At 57.2% G+C, this 20,801-nt stretch overlaps 1 protein-coding gene across 4 annotated transcripts; it reads right to left on the reverse strand.

Moving 5' to 3' along the window:
• Positions 1-30: 30 nt before the first annotated feature.
• Positions 31-20,410, reverse strand: CBX7 (chromobox 7). 4 transcript variants are annotated; one of them, XM_022596527.3, is made up of 6 exons: positions 20,154-20,410; positions 17,880-17,923; positions 10,356-10,421; positions 6,257-6,323; positions 3,551-3,902; positions 31-3,154 (listed from the first exon to the last, which is right to left on the reverse strand). In XM_022596527.3, the coding sequence occupies exons 1-6, from the start codon at positions 20,220-20,222 to the stop codon at positions 3,000-3,002; spliced, it is 753 nt and encodes a 250-aa protein (XP_022452235.1). In that variant the 5' UTR covers positions 20,223-20,410; the 3' UTR covers positions 31-2,999. The 4 variants fall into 4 exon arrangements, with proteins under 4 accessions (XP_022452235.1, XP_022452237.1, XP_022452234.1 ...); XM_022596529.3 differs by having other exon boundaries at positions 31-3,157; positions 3,551-3,623; positions 20,154-20,408; XM_022596526.3 differs by having other exon boundaries at positions 31-3,157; positions 20,154-20,406.
• Between the last annotated feature and the right edge of the window lie 391 nt (positions 20,411-20,801).

Genomic DNA, 20,801 nt, shown 5'->3' on the forward strand with positions numbered 1-20,801 from the left:
AATAAATAGATGCTATACAGTCTCTTACCAATATCAGTACAAAAATAAAACCACGCTCTGCATCTGCTCTAGCTCTCCCCGCACACACTCACTCTGAAACGGCGTGTGCTTGGAATTGACTCGCGCCCCCAACCCCTCCCAAATACATTCATTTAGTCTGAACAAAGCTCGACGCTCATTCTGTGCAAAGGAAGCGTTCTTGTGCTGAGACCCGGAGGCCAGGCTGGCCAGTTATAAAGCAAAAGCGAAACCACCTGACAAGCCAAGCGCCCTCCCCCAGGGCAGGAGCCAGGGGGAAGCTGGTGGAGGGACCACCATCCTAAGAGCGGCGGTGATTCCCGCGTGGCCGCGCCACGGGCGGAGAATATGCCCCTCGCCCCACCCCACAGCAAAAGAAAAGTACCAACCGGTCTCTCTACATTCAAAACAGGTGGGGCTGGGGGAAGGAAAGGCAGGTGGTCCAACCTTTTCAACGCCCACCCCCAAGTGAGTACTGGCCTTCTCGGGTGGCAGTGGGGTGGGAGGTCGTGCCCACCTTGCCCCCTCTCACCCCAAGGCCCTCTGGGACGCTCAGGGCTGGAGGAGTCCTGCAAGGCCACTTCCAGCCCCTCACAGAGGTCACCGTCCTGGGTCCTGGGCAGGAAGGTCCTAACAGCCTGCAGCCCTTCCCCCAGGGAGCCTCCGCTCCCAGGTCCGGCCCTCCAGAGAGCAGGGTGCCCTGCGGGCTGTGAAGGGCTGAGAGAGAGAGGCTAGAAGTGCTCCTCTGTGGCAGCTGCCTCATCCCACAAGAGAGGCCCCAGACCCGCAAACTACACAAACAGCTCTTCAAAGTGAGGCAGGAGGAGGCCACATGTCCCCTGGGGGCTGCGGAGTGTGGCTTCTCTTGGAAGCTGAAGCCAGCCGAGTCCCAAGCCAGGGCCCACAGCTTTCCGTCAGTGCGACATCCCTGCCCACCACCCACCCCTCTGCCGGGAGCTGTTGATCTGGGACAGCTTCCCACTCAGGCTGCCCTTCCCCTCCCCAGGGTCCCGTAGCTGGGGAGGTTCCCCACTGCCCCTTCGTTCCCTGGTCCACCCCCAGACTCCCCTAGACACAACCCCCTAGCCTGGGGGTGAATCAAGTCATGGGGTGGGGGGGAGGAAGCCATCCCCCAATGGAAGCACTGAATTGACCCTGGACAACGAAGGATTAAGGAGGAAGGGGAGACAGACACTCAGGGATCTGGGATCTTGCCAGCAAGGCACCCCAAACAAAAATGGGGTGCAGGCTGTCTTTGGTTTGGGAACTTGGGAAGAAGGGGTCTGGGGTAAGAACTGCCCTAGTCGAGCCTCAGCAGGATTCTGCCCACTTCCTCAGGACAAAGCAGAGCATGGAGACAGCCCTGGGGGAGGGACCTGAGTGCCTGGTCTGACAATGGGGAGAGGCGAGGGGGCCAGCCTTTCACTTGCTCCCCTGGTGCCCACCCCCAATCTGGCTTTTTCTCCCCTGCAGGACCAGGATAGGGGAGAAGTCACTCCTTACTGCCAGGGGAGCCACTAGTCCACAGGGCACGTCTGTGCAAACCAGAAACAGAGCTCCCCTCTTCTGGCAGACACAGGCCCCTGCCAGGGTGGGGTGCTCGTGCACAGCCTGACCCATCACCCACTACAGCCCGACCACAGGAAGACATGGCAGAGGTCCCGCCGCAGAGAAACAAGGTTAGTCCCAGCTGCAGCACTGAGGGTGGATGCGGGGGAGACCCAGAATGGAAGGAGGAAGGGTGTCAGGAGTCGGGGGCTGCCCTGAGAAGGTGGTGGGACGCTTCCTCCCTCCCTGACCACCCACGCCCATGTCTGGTTGGCTGAGTTGAAGGGGAGGGCAGAAAAAGAGGGGAGACAGAAGGGCTGGAAAGTCACCTGAGTCAGAGAGAACAGGAGCCCCGGGGGTGGGGGGACAGGGCACAAGTGCCTCAGAGCTCGCGCCGGTGCACAGCACACATGCACACGCTTGCACGCCCGTGGCTGCCCAGGTGACACCACAAGACTTCATCCGCACGCCTGGAGCGTCGGAGCCATCCAGCTGCCCCCTGGCCGGAGCCTTGCCCTCCACTGACAGCTATCCATGCTGACTCGGATAGGTCCTGTCAGGCGAAGTGCTGTGCAAGGTGGGATGAGCGGGGCTGCCTACAGCAAGCTCTTCTTTGCTGTGAATCACTCCCCCCACCACCCCGCCCCGTCCACCCGGTCAGGAGGCTTGCAAGACCCACTGCACACGTCTGCGGACCGGTGCATGCAGTCATGAGGGCGCGAGGGGCCGTGTGCACACACCTGCGGGGCTGGGTGTGCAAGTGAGCGGTTTGCATGGGCCAGGCGATGGAGCTGGGGCGGGTAGCTCTCAGCGGAAGGGGCTTAGCTGGCAGCTGCCCCCAGGGGAAAGGAGAGACCTTTCTGAAGGGGTGGGACGTGCCCAGCAATCTCAAACCCTTCCCAGCCCCTTAGCTCTGTGACCCAATCACTTCTGGTCAAAGCCAGCCTCCATATCCCCCCGCAAAGCTGGAGTGGAAATTTAAAAATAAAGACCCCTCCCCAAACACACACACACAAAAAGGCAAAGGGGAAACCAACCAGAAAGGCTGGGGTGGGCTGCTTAAGGGGAGGGTTCGGGCCTTCCCATCCTCCTTTAGTCCTGGGGACCAGCTGTTGTCTCTCTAGAGAAGAATGGTGATGGAGGTGTCCGGGGGAGGCTGGTCCTGTCCCCATCCTACCCTGGAGATGGTACCCCAAGTGACAGAGCAGTGCCAGGCCTCCCCAGGCCCAGCCCTGACACAGACCCAAGGCTGCCCTGTAAACGTCCGCACAGAGAAAGGGGCGGGGCGGTGGGAGAGTGTTGGGATCTTCCCCCCTTCTCCTCGTCAATGTTTCTTTAAATAAAATAATTACCCACCCCAACCCCTCCCCATTTCTGGAAGTCCCCACCCCAAGCCCAAAAGAAAACAGTTGAAGAAGAGTAAAAATGGTGATTCAGAACTTCCCGCTGCGGTCTCGGAAGAAGCCCTCAGCTGCCTGGGCCTCGCGGAAGGTGACGGTGATGGAGTTGGCGGTGATATCGGTCACTGTCACTTCACTTGAGGGGAGCGTGGGTGTCCAGGAGGGGGGCCCCTCGGCCAGATCTGCATCTGCTGCAGCCACGGGACAAAGACACACAGACAGACGGGGGACAGCGTTGGCAACGAGGTGGGGAAGGTGGGCGTGGGTGGCAGCTTGTCGACCACCTCCCACCCCACCCCCAACACCTGATCTTCTTCTGAGTCTCCAGCCAGGTCAGGGCCTAGTTCAAGGCTGGACACACAGGAAGACGTCACTACATGTACCTTCCCTGGCTGGACACGAACTCATCCTGAGTGGGACCACGGAAAGAGCTCTGGGCTTGGTGCCAGGGTCCCTGCAGGCTATGTGGCCTCAGGAGCGCCCAGGCCCTCTCTGGGCACTGGACCAGCTGGACCTGATGACTCAAGGGACCCTTCCAGCTCTGAGGGTCCCTGGGTCTGAGCCTCGGGGCTGGGCCGCCTTACCCTCCTCTTCAGGGGGCTGCTCAGCAGGCTCCCACTCGCTGGCCGCCTGCAGGACGTCCGGGGCCGCTGACTCCTGCAGGAAGAGCTCCCGTCGATGGCTGTGACTCTCCAGGTTGGGCCCGCGGGGCGGGAACTTCTTGCGTGAGAGCCGCAGGTACTTGTGGGCCTTGCGGGGCTTGCGGAGCGGGAAGGGCAGGGTGGGCACCAAGGGGCCCTTGTCCACCAGCTCGGGTGCCCCCGCCTTGACCACCCCCTCGGGGCTCCCGCTGCCGAGTGGGCGCGTCAGGGAGAAGCAGAGCTTCTCCTTGCCCTTGGCCTTGTGGGAGCTCCGCAGGTCCATGCTGTACAGCCGCTGCGGGGGCAAGCCAGGGCACGGCGGATCAGCCCTGCCCTCCCACCCACTGCCGCGCCTTTGCTCGTGCTGGCCCTCCCGCCCGGGGTCCTCTTCCCCGTGTTTCAGGGCTCAGAGCCAGCCGGCATCCCGCCCCTCACCCCAGCCCAGAGCGCTCCCCCTGACCAGCCCCAGCCCCGGGGCCTGGCCCAGCTCAGCCAAGAGGCCTCACGGCGCGGCCTCATCTCCCAGGGCCCTGTAAGTGGCTCAGGGACGGGGCCTCAGGGCACGTTCCTTTGGTCCATGGCAGAGGCACACAAGCGGTACAAGGTGAAAACTGACCAACAAAAAAACACACCTGCATTTATGAGGCAGATAAATTAAGGAGTTATTCTTCATCACAGGGAAGGAATCTTTGCTTCTAAAGAACCCCCAAAAGCTGGAACGGCCAGCTCGCTAGGGAAATGGTGTGAGGCACAGGGCTCTGAAGCTTCCTGGGAAAAGTTAGCCAGGGGTACGCATGGCACCCAGCCACAGGAAGGTCTGCCAGCAGCCTGCAGACACCCCTCGATTCCCCCAGCACTCTCCTGGGCTCTGAGCCGCAGGGTGGCCCTGGCTGGGCCCAGACGTCTGTTGCCCCGCCTCCTTCTTGCTTAAATGGGCTGGAGGGCACATTCTTCTGCCATTCAAAGACCGAAGTTTTGTAATTTGTGCATTTGTCTTACTGACTTTTGGGGGAAATTTATACAAACCCAAGAAAGATCTTGGTGCTAAGATGTTGGGGGGGGCCTGGGTCACTCCGGGACAGTAGCTTCTCCTGCTACCTGTCACCAGAGGCCGAGAGTTCCCAGGAAGAGAGTGAGGGCCAGCAGATAGGAACTGTAGGTCAAACATCTCCAGTTGGGGGCAGAGATCACATGCGCAAGTTCCATTCCTCAGTCCCACCAGCTAATCCCCATCACTCAGCATGGGGTGCAGGTTGTCATGGTGATGGGAGGAGAGCTGAACTGGGAGGAGACTGTGAAGATACTGCAGTGCTAAGAGGGCTTATCCCATATGCAGCTTTATCAAAACCCACCCCTTCAGCCTGGCTCGTATACCATCACAGGCCTCGTAACTCTCATACAGTTCTGTCCTTCTCTACCTCACCATGAGAGAATTACAGCTACTAACTAACGGGTCCAGGAGCACCAGGACTCAGATCTGGGTTTTAATCCAGCTGTGTGACTCTCGATGGAATGGACAGGAGGTTGGACATGGCTCACACTGCACGTGGACCAAGAAGCCTTCTTTTTTGGCTTCAAATTCCCGGGTGGGCCTTATTAAATTAAGGACAGCAGGTATTCTTATCATCCCAATTTTACAGATGAGAAAACTCAAGCTCAGAGATTTGCCTCAAATCACATAACTACATCACTTCAGACTCCATCCTCTTTTCAGTGCGAACCAGTGAAAGTAGCAAAGTGCCCCCAAGACCTGGGTAACACGGGCTGCCAGTCTTGTGGCAGAGGACTTCTTCTCACTCAAAATGACACATTTCTAGGGAATTCTCTGGTGGCACAGTGGTTAAGAATCCGCCTGCCAATGCAGGAGACATGGGTTTGAGCCCTGGTCCGGGAAGATCCCACATGCCGTGGAGCAACTAAGCCTGTGCACCACAACTACTGATCCTGTGCTCTAGAGCCCCCAAGCCACAGCTACTGAGCCCGTGTGCTGCAACTACTGAAGCCCGCGCGCCTAGAGCCCATGCTCCGCAACAAGAGAAGCCACCGCGATGAGAAGCCCGCGCAACGCAACGAAGAGTAGCCCCCACTCGCCGCAACTAGAGAAAGCCCGCGTGCAGCAACGAAGACCCAACGCAGCTAAAAAAATAATAATAAAAAATAAATTAAAAAAAATTTTTTAAATAATTTAAAAATGATACATTTCTAGACCATTCCAAGGCTATGGTTCCAGAATTCTATGAATCTCCTTTTCTTGGATTCTAAAATTCCAGACGCCCCTGTTCCCTCAAAAGTTTATGCTTCTAAGATTCTCAAATACTACAATTTTGTATTTTGGGGACTTGGAGCATCAAGATTCTAAGCTTTCAAAATTCTAGGATCCCGTAAGCCATACATCCACCCTCCCTCCCTCCACAGAACCTTCCACCCACGGTGTCTTCCAGGGGCACCAGCCCCACATTCTGACTTTTCCCAACTCCTCCCATTGAAACTTACCCACTAAGTGCCCCGCCCCACCCCACAGTGTCCTGGGTGGAGCCGAGGAGGGTTAGTGGTTCCGCAGAACTATCCAGTGCAAATGCACGGATGGGCAGGGGCTGGTGGGAGGAGCAAGGGGGCCCTGTGGGCGGGCACCAGAGCTGGTGGGGTTACCTGCAGCAGAAGCCGCTTGGGTTTCGGACCTCTCTTCCTATACCCCGATGCTCGGTCTCTCTCCTCCCTGGGGTGCAAAGCAGATGGCAGAACAAAAGGAAACACTGTTGACATTTAAGGGAAAGTAAGGCATCCGCTCCACCCAGCTCTCTGCTGTCTATGGGGGAGGGGGACACCCTCCACAGGCCACCCCCTAATCCTGGGGTAGGGCTCCTCACTTTAGACCATAACAATGGGGTCGTGTGTTCAACTCCCAGGGCTGCATCTTCCCACCTGACTAAAGGTGAGGGCACAGCGACTGGTCCCAATTGCTAGAGGTGGGACTCGGGGGACATCTCCAAAAATATGTGGGTCTTCACAGCCCCAGGGTCATGCCAGACCTCTTCTCTACATGCACTGGGAACAGCCCCCAAAACAATGTAGTTCCAGTTTCCACGCTTAGGAGATGTCTACAAAAACCTGTTAATTAAATTTGCCTTGAATGCCCCAGGGGGACTGATGAGAATGGCCACGAGTCCTTTCGCAAGCAAAGTTCTGCCCAGATCTCCCCCCCAGTCTGGCATCTCCACGAACCTGGTGGGGAGGACAGGCTCCCATTTGTCTGTATCATCTGGTTGGGGAAGGGGAGAAAAACTAGCCTGCATTCAGTCCCCAGTAGATGCCAGACTCTCTGCCGGATGCCTTCCTCCATCACAAACACACAAGGCACAACCTGAGGACGCAGACAAAGCCACACACACACACCAGACAACACGCCAGAGACCCCAACAATGTGCTGGAAGTGATGGGACAATTCAAAGTAGTTTCGTTCTGTTTCACTTCATTCCACTCATGCCGTCTGCGGCCTTGGTCCAGTCTCTCAGTCTGAGCCAAGCTAAGCCAGTGCATCCGTGGAGACTGTTTCCACTGTTGGTCCCTCCTCGAGGCAGTGGCTGCCACCCCCTTCCAGACATCAGACTCCAGGGACGCTGGGGGGAGGGCTCTCCCTCCCTCCCCACGGAGTCAGCTTCGGCAGGTCTGCCGTGGGGCCCTAGAACCAGCATTCGAGAGAAGCACCCAGGGCGTGGGATACCCACACCAAGCCAGGCCTCTCGCCCTGGAGGGTGAGAACCTTAATTCACAGCCCGGTGCTGGGCGCCAGGACACCCTGTTCCAGGCTCAGCTCTACCTGACCCACAGGAGACCTTGGCTGGTCACTTTCCCTCTCTGGCCCTCAGTTTTCTAGTCTGGAGAAAGAGCTTCCCTTCTCAGCTGGTCCCCGGGGCCCCTGGGAGAAGCGAGAGAGGTGCCCGGCATTTCTCAAAATGGGGGGTAGAAAGACTAAAATAATAAAGAGGAAGAGAGAGGGAAGAAAAACAAAAAAGAGGAAGAGAAGGAGGAAGTAGAGAGAGGGAAAAAGGAAAGGGCCTTGAGGGAAAAGAATAATATGTCTTTATTATATTTGTATAAGTGTTATTTATTATTATTTTTATTATTATGTCCTGCACACTTTGCACAAGGCACTGCTCTCAATGCTTTAACCCTCACAGCCACCCTGTGAGGGAGGCACATTTTCTGTCCTCATTTTATAGCCAGAGCACAGAGAGGTCAAGCCATTTGCCCGACGCCACAATTCTGACAACGTCTGCCACTAGTGAAGATGCTGAGCTCTGGGCTCCAGGCCTGGCGAGGTCAGGCCTGGGGGCCCAGTCAGGGCCGGGGGGCAGGCCTGCAGCCCAGGCCACATGACCTGGCTTCCCATCTGTAGCACCCCCACTCCTGCCCTGCAACCGTGGGAGTTGGGGGGAGGGGGGGGGTGCAGGGAGCTTCCATTCTGTCCAGTCCTTACCTACCCAGGGCCCATCAGTGTCCCGGGCTGTGGGGATCGTGGTCCCACAAGCCCTCAGTGCCCCACTGGCCCCTCCTGGGATGCAGGGACTCCCCATTAGAGCCCCCTGGCCCGACTCCTTCTGAGTCTCTTAAAAAGCCTGCAAAGCAGGTGTTAAAATGGTCGTCACCCCGCTTCCATCTCCTTCTCACCAAGACCCAGAGAGAAAGAGGAAGTCAAATCACACGGTGGGTCTGTAGAAATCCCCGAGCTCCTCATTTGTTCCTTAACTACGGACTTTTCTGACTCATTGAAAGCAACACCCGAATCCCCTACCAGGACTCACGGGGGCCCTCCCTGAGCTGCACGCCCACTCCTTCAGCTGCCCCGCCCCTGCCCCTCCCCCAGACGCCCCACCCCTGCCCAGCTCACACCACTCCGGCTGGCCACACTCAGAGCCACGCTTGCCTCCATGCAGTTCCTCAGCCCAGGGCCTCTGCATCACTTTCTTGGGTGCTCTTCACCTGGATGGTCTTCTCTAAAATACCTACTGGGGTCCTTCCCTCACTTAGCTCAGGTCTCTGGTCAAACGCCACCACCTAACCACACCACTGAAAGCAGCGGCCCCGTCCCGACCTGTCTGTGCAGCAGTCAGCGCGTCGGCGTCTATACATTTACTGGTGTACCTTTCACTGCAGGTCCCCGCACTGGAATGTAAGCCCCACGAGGGCAGGGACGTTTGTTGGTTTTGTTCCTTGCTGTGCCCCAGTCCCTGGAACAGTGCCTGGCACACAGTAGGACCTCAATAAAGATTTGTTGAACAAATGAAAGAATGAACTAGCTGACCCCTAATTACCATCAGGAAGACATCTGCCCGTGTGTGCCCACACCTAATGGTTTGCGGAGTGCTTTCACACGCCTTTCCTCCCCATGAGAGCCCTTGAGGTCAGCACTGTTCTCCCCATTTCACAGACAGAGAAGCTGAGGCTCAGAGAGGAAAAAGGTCCTGTGCAGCACCTCACAGCTGGTGAGTGGAACAGCCAGGATTTGATCCAGGCCTCTGACACCTGCCCAATGCTCTCCTTACCACAATCCAGGACATTCCACAGGGCTCTCTCAGTGTCACAACCCTTTTGGATCAAGGCCCCACCAGCACTCGGGAACCAGAAAGAAGCTGTGGGACAGGAACACTGTGATTTTTAAAGGAAAGAGCGTTGGGAATGTTTCCTTTGAACCAGCAGCAGGAGACCTCCTGTGGGAGAAGCGGTCAGCAGGGGGTGAGGAGGGGCAGAGGAACAGCATCACTGGGACTCAGGAGCCCCACCCAGGTTAAGTCCTGCCTCCCAGCTGCGAGGACCCTGGACAAGCCCCTTAGCTCTTCAGAGCCTCGGTCTCCTCATCTGTCAGATGAGACCCTCATCCCTGTCTCAGGCAGTTGCTAAAAGGAACCAAATAAAAATGATTTTATAAAACGGTCCCGCACTGTACAGGGTCGATGGGTTGGGGAGAGGCAGAAAGACTGGGCAGCCTGCCGGCAAGGGGCCGGTAACGCTGGGGCTCATGCAGCAGAAGGGAATGGCTAGGTTATGCTCAAAAGGCCCTCCCACCAGGAAAAACAACATTTTTGGCAGAAGCTCCCCGCTAAGGTGTGCCGTCACGGCCCATCGGACGAGCTGCCAATCACTAAGCAACCCTCAGAAGAGCACTTGCAGCAGAGCACTGGCAGACACGGCAGTCTGAGACCTGGGGGCAGCTTTGCCCACGGCCTCCCAGCTAGGAGGTAGCCAAGCAGGAGGGACCGGAACCCAGCTGTCCTGGCTCCAAAGCCACACTTCCTCCCCTGGCCTTTCTTGAGAGCTTCATCAAACTTGGTGGAGGATCTGTAGGGGGGAACCTCCCTCTGGCCCATCACTGGGCATGATTAATACTGCTGCCCCTCGCACGCATGGCATCTCTACGCCCATTTTCACCTTCTTCACGGCAATTGAAACCCCTGCCTTCTGGGAAAATCGGGGCAGGTGCTGTTGGGGGTGGCCTACAACAGCAGAGAGACAGAGGCCTGGGGTTGCTAGCGGGGTGGCTGACATCACCCAGCAGCCGGAAAGGGACAGGGCCCTCAGCTGCCCTGGGACCTGGTGCCCAGCACCTTCCCCCAGCTGCGGACGAGACCCGGCAGTCCCTGCCAGGCCCCTGCCCCCAGTGACCACTGTTCGGAGCCAAGCGAGCAGCAGCTGTCTATGAAACCTCAGCGCCCGCCTTCCACCCAGCCCCCTGGCAGGCTGAGCCCCTTACTTCTCCTCATAGGCCATGACCAGGCGGGGGTCCAGGATGTGCTCCTCCGGTTCCCACGTGCTGTACCTGGGGAGAGAGACAAGGGGTCAGAGCTGACCTGCCCCCTACCCCACCACCCCCCATTCAGAGGCCGCAGCCGCTCCACCAGGCCCACTTGCCTGCAGGACTTTGCCCCTTCCTGACCCAGTGTTAACTGTCGCCTAATCCCATGAACTGTCCCTGGCTACCAGGGTAGGCCGGAGGCCTCCTGGGGGCTTGCATGACACCAGAACTCCCCTCATTCTGAGCGCTGATCGCACCACCCTATAAGTGATCGCGTCCAACTCCGGACTAGATCCCCATGTTCACTTCAGGTGAAGAGGGCAGGCCCCATATGTCCCCGGATTCCCTTCCTATGAGAGTCAAGAGCATGTGGTGAAGAGCTGCGGCTCTGGAGCCAGACTGCCTGGGTTCAAACCCCGGCTCTGCCCTGGCTAGCTGTACAACCTTAAACGATTTATTCAGGGTCTCTGTGCTGCTTTCCCGTCTGTAAAGGTCTCTCGTGCTGCTTAAACATGTTCACGTATCTAAGTGTTTAGAGCAGCGCCTGGTGCACAGGAAGTGCTCTGTGCTTATTACTGTCACCATCCCTGGCCCCCCTGATGCCCCAGCCCCAGTGGGCCCTCTGCCCAGGCTGGGCTGCTCCCTCCCCCTCCTTGGAACACATCTGCACCATCAAGGCCAGGTCTGAAGTGCCCTTCTCGGGTGGGGCCTGGCACACAGCAGGAACTTGGTAAATGTTCAGTGATTGAATGGTACAGTGTCCTACAGCAGGCCCTTAGGTGTTTCCACGAGGGACCTTCCACCACTCCCAGGCCAGATAGCATTCCCTGCTGGGACAGAACTGGGCATTTCCAGAGTTCAGCCATCCTCCTTCCATCCCCACGATTATTTACTTAGTATCTGCCTTTAAATGAGCTCACTTGGGGATTCCCTGGTGGTGCAGTGGTTAAGAATCTGCCTGCTAATGCAGGGGACACGGGTTCGAGCCCTGGTCCGGGAAGATCCCACATGCTGCTGAGCAACTAAGCCTGTGCGCCACAACTATTGGGCCTGCGCTCTAGAGACCGCGAGGCACAACTACTGAGCCCGAGTGCCACAACTACTGAAGCCCGCGTGCCTAGAGCCCATGCTCCGCAACAACAGAGGCCACCGCAATGAGAAGCCCGCGCACTGCAACGAAGAGCAGCCCCTGCTCGCCACAACTAGAGAAAGCCCGTGCGCAGCAACGAAGACCCAACGCAGCCATAAATAAATAAATAAATTTATGTATAAAAAAAATTAGCTTGCTTTTTTAAAACATTTTATTTTAAAAGCAAACTCTTTATGACTTCCATAAGTGGAAAAACCAGGATGACTCATCATAAACAGATGCTAATACATAAAAAAATTTTAATATAAAAACACATATATGGGAATTCCCTGGTGGCGCAGTGGTTAAGAATCCGTCTGCCAATGCATGGGACACGGGTTCGAGCCCTGGTCTGGGAAGATCCCGCATGCCGCGGAGCAACTAAGCCCATGCGCCACAACTACTGAGCCTGTGCTCTTGAGCCGCAACTACTGAGCCCACGTGCCACAACTACTGAAGCCTGCGTGCCTAGAGCCTGCGCTCTGCAACAAGAGAAGCCACCACCATGAGAAGCCCATGCACCGCAACGAAGAGTAGCCCCCGCTTGCTGCAACTAGAGAAAGTCCGCGCCCAGCAACAAAAACCCAACGCAGCCAAAAATAAATAAATTTATTAAAGAAAAGAAAGAAAATCATTAAAAAACAATTCAAGTCCTGATAACCGCTTAAAAGTATATATATATATGTATGGGTGTATATATATGCATGCATACAAATACACATATAATCATAAAAATACATATATATGTAGATGTACGTACATGGGTGTATATAAACAAAACCAAAGCAATGGACTGTGATTCTGGCCAAGACTGCACCCAGGACTGCTGGATAGGGAGGGAGGTGAGGGAATTTCCTGGTGGTCCAGTGGTTAGGACACCAAGTTTTCACTGCCAAGGGCCTGGGTTCAATTCCTGGCTGGGGAACTAAGATCCCACAAGCCACGTGGCACAGCCAAAAAATAAATAAATAAAAGAGGGAGGTGAGTAGGTATTAGGGAGGTATTGCGAGGCAGAGAGAGGCCAGGCAGAGCCCCTGCCCCTGCTGCCTTCTACCAGCCAGGTTTAAACCTTCATCTTCAACCATCCTGGTTACTGTGAAACCTAAAAGTAGTCCAATCAATATTGAAACAACAAGCTGCCCAAGGACAGAACCCTTCTTTCCTTTCTTTCACTGACACTTCTGCACACTTACTTCGTGTCGGGCCCCGTGGGCTCAGCAGTGAAGGTCCGTGCCCAGAATGCCACACGCCCAGCCTAAGCAGGCACCATCACAGCTCCTTTCCTTTGCACGTGCTGTGCTCTCCTCCTGGAGGGCCCCCTTCCTCCAGTGAACTCCTCATCCTTTAAGAATCAGGTCCTTGTAGCTTTTCCTGACATCCTCTCCTAGCTGTGCTACTCCCAGCAGAATGAACCCTCCCCTCAGCTGCTCTCCAGGGCCCTATTATCGCACTGGGACCTGCCATCCTTATTGGTGAATCATCCTTATTGGCGAATCAAGCTGATGTCCTGGCTGGCAGGTTGTAACGCCTCGCCAGAGTGCCCAGCCCAGCCCCCAGCCCCCAGGTGTTCTGGGAATGGCTGCAGAAGCCACTGAAGAGTTTTGCTCACCCTGGAGAAATGCTGAAAGTGAAACTGAGATTTTTTTTTTATAGTTTGGGTAAAGCCCAAACTGAAAGCAACCAGAAGCTGGCAGAGACTTCAAACCTTCCTCCCCTCCCCCAAACAAAGGTTGAATTTCCTCGACTGTAACTAGTAAGAAGAGAGGGGGAATTTTGTGTTCCTCCAGTGTCCTCTGCCTGGCCCTCCCTTTTCCTCTAGCTGTGGACGTTTCTCTTCAGTGCTCTAGCCCTCTCTGCCCTGCCCACTTCCCCACTGCCCTGCCCACTTCTTGTTGATGTAGCTGCTCTGTGGTTCCTGGCAAGTCCCTAACCTTCTCTGTAGTTCAGTTTCCTCATCTTAAGAATCACCACCATCACCACCATAACAGCAAGGTGCCAGAGCAGACTACTGCAAGGACGCATCCATTCCTTGTAACACCCTTATGAGGTAGGTTACAGATGTTACAAATGAAGAAACTGGGGCAGAGAGGTTAAGCATCTTGCCAAGATCACCGAGCCAGGAAGTGGCCAATCTGTGGTCAGAACTCAGTTGAATCTTGGCTACCCTCTCCCTTTGGATCTCTCACATGTCGGGGTAAATGGCCCCTCACCGGGCTGTAACGTCCATAGGAGAGGGGCACAGTCTGATTGGCCACGTCTTCAGTGTCTGACCCGGAGCTTGGCACACAGCGGGTGCACAGAAAGGGAGAGACTTGGCAGCTGGAGGCCTGGCCCCGTTCGGTGCTGCGGAAAGGCGGGCGGGGGTGGGGCGGGGCGTTGCACAGGCGCCTCACCCACTCGGACACCCCGGCCCTCCTAAACAGGAGGCCATCAGCGGCCCTCCGCAGTGTGGGAAGCCAGAGACCACAGCGAGGGCAAACACGCTTTGCGAACAGCCGGGCACAGGCAAGACAGGAGGGCGCAGCCGGCGTGGCCCGCGGCCTGAGACTTCGGGGTCTAGGTCTCCGGGCCGCCGGCTGGGCGGGAACCGAGCGTGGCGGACAGGAGGTTCCATCCACATCGCAGCGCCGTGCGCCCCGCCCCCCGGAGTCGGGGAGCCGCGCGTGCACACGCACGCACGCAGCGCGGGAGCGTGCGCGCCAGATTACCCGGCCTACTGATGGGGGGCGGGGCGGGGGCGGCGCGCACCGGCTCCGAGGTAAACACGACCACGTGACCGCCGCCCCGCCGCCCCCCCGCCGCCACCGGAGCCGGGGTAAACAGGCTCGCGGCCGCCCCTCCTGGGCCCCGCCGCGTAGGCTCCCGCCGTGCCGGGGCGCCCTGCAGAGCCAGGCCCGCCCCAGCCCCCGACTCCGATTTAGATTCGCCCAAATGAGAAGCAGCGCAGCGGACTCCCGAAGGCGGCGGTGAGCAAGTGACTCCGCTGCTCGGGCCTCCGTTTTCTCATCCGTGAAGCGGACCTACCAATAGTCCCTGTCTTTTAGGGGTGATGTGACGATTAGATGTGTTAAGCCACATAAAGCACTTAGAGCAGTGTGGTACATAATGAAAGCAAACAAGCATTTATTAAATCAATATCAAAAGCCTGGAGAGCGCAAACACACACCTGCCAGGGCCACACCGAGGACTCTGTGCTGCCACTACTCAACCCGGCCTCGGAGGAGAAAGAGGAGCCTCCTCTGCGTCTGGCACTGTTACGAACCCTTTCTTGTCTCAGGCAGCCTTCCACAGGGCTCCGTGAGGCTAGGGCCCCATTTTACAGGTGGGGAAATGGAGGTGCCCATGATTCAAATCGTCCCACCTTTATGACCTGGGGCAAGGACGCCTCTGCTGAGGGTTTCTGTCTCCCCATCTATACAATGGGTTGCCATTAGGCAATTACAGGGGCCAATGCCTGATCTTAATAGGGGCTTACTGATAGGCAGCTTGGTTATTGCTGTACCCTGATACACTGATAATATCACTACTGAAGCTCTATGGAGGCGGTCCTCCCCACAAATGCGGTAGCAGTCACAAGTGGGTAAGAACGGAGGGAAGGAAAGCGTTTCCAAAGAGGAGCAGCAGGGTCCTGGGCAGGCTGAGATGAGAGTGGGGTATGTGAGCATCTCTGTGTGCTGACAGCATGTAGCTGATTATTTAACATCCTCTGCCCTGTGCCCCCAGCCCCTCCCTGTGCCATTTGCTGTTCCTTCCAGAACAAGCAAGATAGCTCCTCTACCCCATCTGCTGGGGAGGAAGGGCAGTCATTTGTCTGCTGTTGGGGAGAGAAAAGAGGCAAAGCACCCAAAGGTTTAACAGGGGCCTGGCACAGGGTGAGTGTCCGTTTAAATTATGGCTTCCGTTATTAACATGAGCCTCCCTGCCCAGGGGGCGGAGGGTGCTGGGGAGCAGGAGAATCTGACTCCCCTCCCACCCAGGCTATCACTGCCCTGCCCTAGCCAAGGCTCCCAGGCCTGCAGCGAGCAGCCTGCCCAGCTACCTACTCCCCATCCACTTTCTCAGCCTCTTCTTCAAGCAAGGCCCCCTGAGGAGGAGAGACTGAAGACCAAGTGGGTTACAAAGGAGCCCTGGTTCTCCTGATTCTCCCTGTGACTGAACCTGTTTTCCCCCAAGTGAAGCGGGGTGGCACAGTGGATGACATAAAGTGGGCACCATGCTGCACCGGGTTGGCAGTTATATTACTGTATATAACTCCCCTGTCTGGGCCTCAGTTTCCCCATTTGAAAAATGAGAGGACTGATCTCAATGATTGCTAAGGCTGCTTTGGGCTCCTGTGAGGAGTAGACGCCCCCAGACCCCTCTCCCGGCTGAGGGGAGACCTAGAAGCCTGAGCTGTGTAACTTACTATTAATAGCAAACGTTCACTAAGTGCTTGGTCTGGGCTAAGCATGCATCAGGTACTCTATATCCATCATCTAATCCTCACAACACTGTTGTACTGGAGGATTTATTCCAATTTGGAGATGGAAGCAGAGGTCCTGCCATGTTGGGGACTTGCTAAAGGGCTCCCAGCTGTCTAGCTGTGAGCCAGGCCAGGAACCCAGGATCAAAGTGTAGGGGAGCCAGAAATGCCCCAGGTCATCTGGCCAAACAGGGCTTCCAGAACTCCCTTGGAGCGGGGAGTGTCACAGAGAGCAGTCACGAGGGCCCATCTGGTGGCCTCAGCGTGTTAGGAAACAAGTGGGCCCCAGGTTCGGGGGCAGAGGCCAGGAGAGCCATGGAGGGACTGCTCTTGGAATGCCAGGTCCTTCCCCTGACTGAAGCTCTGATGGGCAGACGTATTCATTCAGGATTAATAAAAGTGGGGGAAGGAACTTTAAATAGATAAAAACCTCTGTTTAGAGAAGGGAGTCTACAGAGCAGGAAAAATAGCCAACGGTGCCTTGAAGGCCAACAGGCTGGTGTCCCACTGGGACGCAGTGCCTTCTGGCACGGAAGCTAAGAGGGGAGTGAGTACCCAGGGAGTATGCCCACCTTGAACCTTCTTTTTCTAGCTTTCCACCTCCTCTTACCAGCCCCTTCACCCAGACCAGAAGCCCACCTTCATCTGCTCAGTGGAGGAGGGGATTATCCTTCAGTCCCAGGGGGTTTGGGAAGGGGCAGCAGGAATGGATGAATGCATTATCTGGTTAACCAGCCACCAACCCTAATCATCAGGATGCCTGCAGGCCATCCTGAACACACTCCCAGGCCTTTCACCCCACAAAGTGAAGGAGCCTGTGAGAAGAGAGCAGGGCCTGGACTACTGAACCCATTTTGCAGAGAGAGAAGCTGAGGCAGCATGGCCTGTCTTCCTCTCTGCTGTTTCTCACCACCGCGTGTCCAAGACACTCCCAGGACCCAAATACCAGGTCAGCCCCCAACACCAGCCCGGCAGAAAGCCCCTGGCACAGACAGCAGGGGCTCTGGACAGAGGGGGATTCCAGGAGTCAGTCTCTAGGAGGCAGGGCTGGGAGGTGGGGCACCCACAGACCAATGGGGAGGCCCCACGACCTGCTCCTTCCTTCCCCTCCCCCAACAACTCCCTGCTGGGAGGTGATTGGTTGGTGAGAAGGTTCCTGATTGGGCCTCAGCGGAGAGGTGGGGCAACTGGGAGAGGTCCTAGACCCAGCTCCCTGGCCCCGCAACTGGGAGATGGAGGAGGCACACAAGGGATACCTGAAGATGGAGAGGCCCAGTTCAACTCTCAACTCTGCCTCCACTTGCTGTGTGACCTAAGGCAAGCTGCTTACCTTCTCTGAGCCTGTTTCCTCATCTTTAGAGATCAGGACCACAGCTGCCTCACAAGGCTGTACAGGAGCCTGCTCTGTAGACTGGAGAGTGCTGTCCAAAGGCGAGCTCTGTCCCTAGCTGTATGGCACTGAGGACTCGTGCCCCACTGGCTAGACTTGTCTTGCCCAACCACACAAACCCCCACCCGGCACTGTACTTGCTGCAGCTTGAGTGCCCCTCCACCTTGCAGGCAGCCATCTCTGAAGCCAAGATGATGGGCCTTCACCTCCTAGGTGCCGGGAAAGGCCAGAAGCAGGGGAGCAGAGGGTCCCACCAGAAGGTGGAGTGCAACACTGAATGGGGCCCATGAGAAGAGAAGCTGGGGCCCACCTTCACCCTCATGTGCTCCAAGCCCCTCAGCTGGCAGAGGGGAAACTGAGGCCCAGAGAAGAGGATGATTAATCAAGGTCTGCTGGCCAATTACTAGAGCAGCTGGAGTGAAAAGTGAGGCAGGAGAAAGGGTAAAAGGTGGATGGAAGGATGTACAGGTAGGCAGACAGAAACACACAAAGAAGCCTTACTTTGGGGGCCATCCTTTCCACTTCACCAGATATTCGACTTTACCCTGGGAAGAAAGAGAGAAGAAGTAGACACAGTGAGATACACAGATGCCCCTACGACCACTTGCATGACAGTAAGGCCCAATCCCCTCTGCAGACAGAAGTCCCCCAACACATACACACTGTCAGCGACGCCCCCCACAAGATCCCCATCAACCAGAGATCCTCAAGCTGACCTCCGCAGACGGTCCTCCCTACTAGAACACAGGAGTGCCCTGGGCCCCAAACACCTCTGGGGCTTCTGTGGCAGAAGCTTGGAGCCCGTGTCACGTGTGGGGAAACAGACCGTGTGGGGATGAGCGTGGCCAAAGATCCAGTGTCCCGGTGCTAACACCATAATTCTCTTTCCTTTTTCGATTAGAAGACTCTCCAAGTCCTAGAATACTCCTCCCTGGCATGTCCCACATGGCTCTAGCCCCATCTGCCCCCTCCCTGTGAGAGGCTGCCTCTGGGCCAGAGGTGACAGGCTAGTGACTCCAAGACTCAACTCACTCTCAAGTCAAAAGAACCTGGCAGGACCCCAGAGAAGGCTGACAAAGTCTCCACCTTGAGAAAGGGTGATCGCCCCTCCAGTAGTTAGAAAACAGAGGCAGGTTCCTCCCTTCCTCAAAGGTGACAGGGGCCTTTAAAAGTTCCCAGTCCAACCCCATCTGATGGGTGATACCCCTCCACACTGGGAACTTGAAGACCAAGATATGTCACCTCCTCAAAGAGGCCTGCCCTGGCCACCCTTCCCAACACCCTCCCTCCCGCCTTCCAGTAGTTCTCTTTCTGTGTGGCACACGGCCCCCTTGGAAAGCATCTATATTTATTTCCTCTTTCACTGTGTGTCTCCGCTGCCAAAATGGCAGCTCCACGAGGGAAGGAGCTCCCTCCCCGGGGCTTAGAATGGTGCCTGGTGCACAGAGATACTCAATAAATATATTTTGAATGAACAGCGAAAGGAGTGATGCTTCGCACTCTCTGGCACTACCCCTCAGGCCCCATGTAGAAGGGAGTAATTACTGTACCTGCTGAGGCTACACTGCATGGAAAACATGGGGCTTTGAGGAACAAATTCAAATCGAGGAAACCCTGAGGGAAGGGAGGAGGAGGGGCAGCCCCAACTTGAAGACAGAGCTCAACCCCATTGGAGTTGGGGAAGAAAAGGTCATGGCCCACCTTGACTGTCACCCTTAGATGTCACCCAAGATGCCGGGACTGAGTTTTCTCTCTTGAAAGATGAGCTGGCAAACAGCCAACTGGAGCTCCTGCTCTACACCCATCTCTAACTTGCTGTGTGACCTTGACCAGGTCACTTCCCCAGCCAGGGCCTCAGTTTGTGCCTTCGTCAAATGGGAGGAGGTGAACTCTAAGACCCCCTCCCAGCCCTGCCGCTAGAGCCTCCCATGGGGCTGCAGGGAGGAGATAAGGGAAAAGGATAGTGGTGAGTGCCGGGACAGGAACTTTCCCCAAAGCCTTCCATCTCCAACCTCCAGTCTGGGGCCAGACCACTTTGCAGACGTGTGCACAGGAAATGTGCACGGCCAAAGTCCAGGCCCGAGGCGCGGGGACCGAACCTAGCAGAACAGACGCCTCCGTAAATTGCAGGGTGTATGTTTTGGAGGCGAAGGCAAAGGGGGAGGAGCTTTGAGGATGCCCCAGCGCCGTAGGCGGCTCCACTGAGCCGGCCGGGCGGGGCTGGGAGGTGGGGAGGGGAAGACAGAGGGGTGTGCACTGGAAGTGGGGGAGAGACGTGGAGGTGGGGGTGTGGAGGGGATCGAAGTCCAGCAGTTAAACTTAAGAGGCGGGAGGACGCTTTTCCAAAGCTCCGCCTCCAACTTCAAAGGACTTGGCACCAAGAGTCCAGAGTCCTGAGTTCGAGACCCAGCTCCGACGCGAACACACTAGGCAAGCCGTTTCTTCAACTCGGGCCTCAGTCTCCCCATATTTAGAATGAGGGGAGGATGAGAAAGGATGGCGTTCAGGATCCCTACAGTCCGATCCTAACCTCTAGCTCTGGCGGACTCAGCTGCCCCCAGCATCCTGGGGCGACAACTTTTATTCTACTCTTTCTACAAGGTGGCGGGGGAAACTGAGGCACGGGCTGGGGATACGAGTCCGGCAGCGCAGGGCTGCCTGCCCACCCCCCACCCCCGCTCCACTTTCTCCCTCGCCTCCAGCGCGGAGGGGACAGTGCTGGGGACAGGAGGGGACTCCACAGGGGTCCTGGGAGCCGCCCCCGGGCAGCCTCACCTTCCGCACGCGCTTCTTCCGGATGCTCTCTACGGCGAACACCTGCTCGCCGATGGCTGACAGCTCCATGCGGGGCGGCGGGCGAGCGGGCCCGGGGCCGGGCCGGGCCGGGCCGGGGGCGGAGCTGCGGGGCCGCGGCTGCGGCGCGCGATGCTCGGGCCGGCGGGGTCCCAGTCACCCTCGCCCGGGCGCGCACGCGCACGCGCACGCGCGCACACCCCCTTGCGCTCCCTCACGCCGCCGACGTTCCATTTTTGAACCTGCGCAACGTTTTCCTCGGCGCGCGCGAGCCGGCGAGCGAGCGCGCGGGGCGGGGGCGGAGCGGGGGCTCGGCTCTTGCCGGGCAGGTCACGCCCCTCCTTACTCGGCTCCGCCCCCTCTTGGTCCCGCCCCCTCTGGAGCTCCGCCCCGCCTGGGCCGTCAGTAGCGCGCGGCTCTCGGGATCCGCTAGCACGCGGGACTTATTTGGCGCCGGCGCCGGTCGGCGCGGGGGTGGGACGAGATCTTAATACACCGACGCGTTTCCTAAAGTCCTCCCGGTGACTCTGAGGGGCCGGAAACGGCATGGCCCCGGTTGGGCAGATGAGAACATGGGCAGAGCGGGGAGGCCATTTGCCTCACCTCCCACAAAGGATAGAGGGGGTCGCG

Source organism: Delphinapterus leucas, chromosome 11 (assembly GCF_059928025.1).
Source record: "Delphinapterus leucas isolate spDelLeu-1000000601 "Yukka" chromosome 11, BTC_Dleu_Yukka2, whole genome shotgun sequence".
Taxonomy (NCBI): domain Eukaryota; kingdom Metazoa; phylum Chordata; class Mammalia; order Artiodactyla; family Monodontidae; genus Delphinapterus; species Delphinapterus leucas.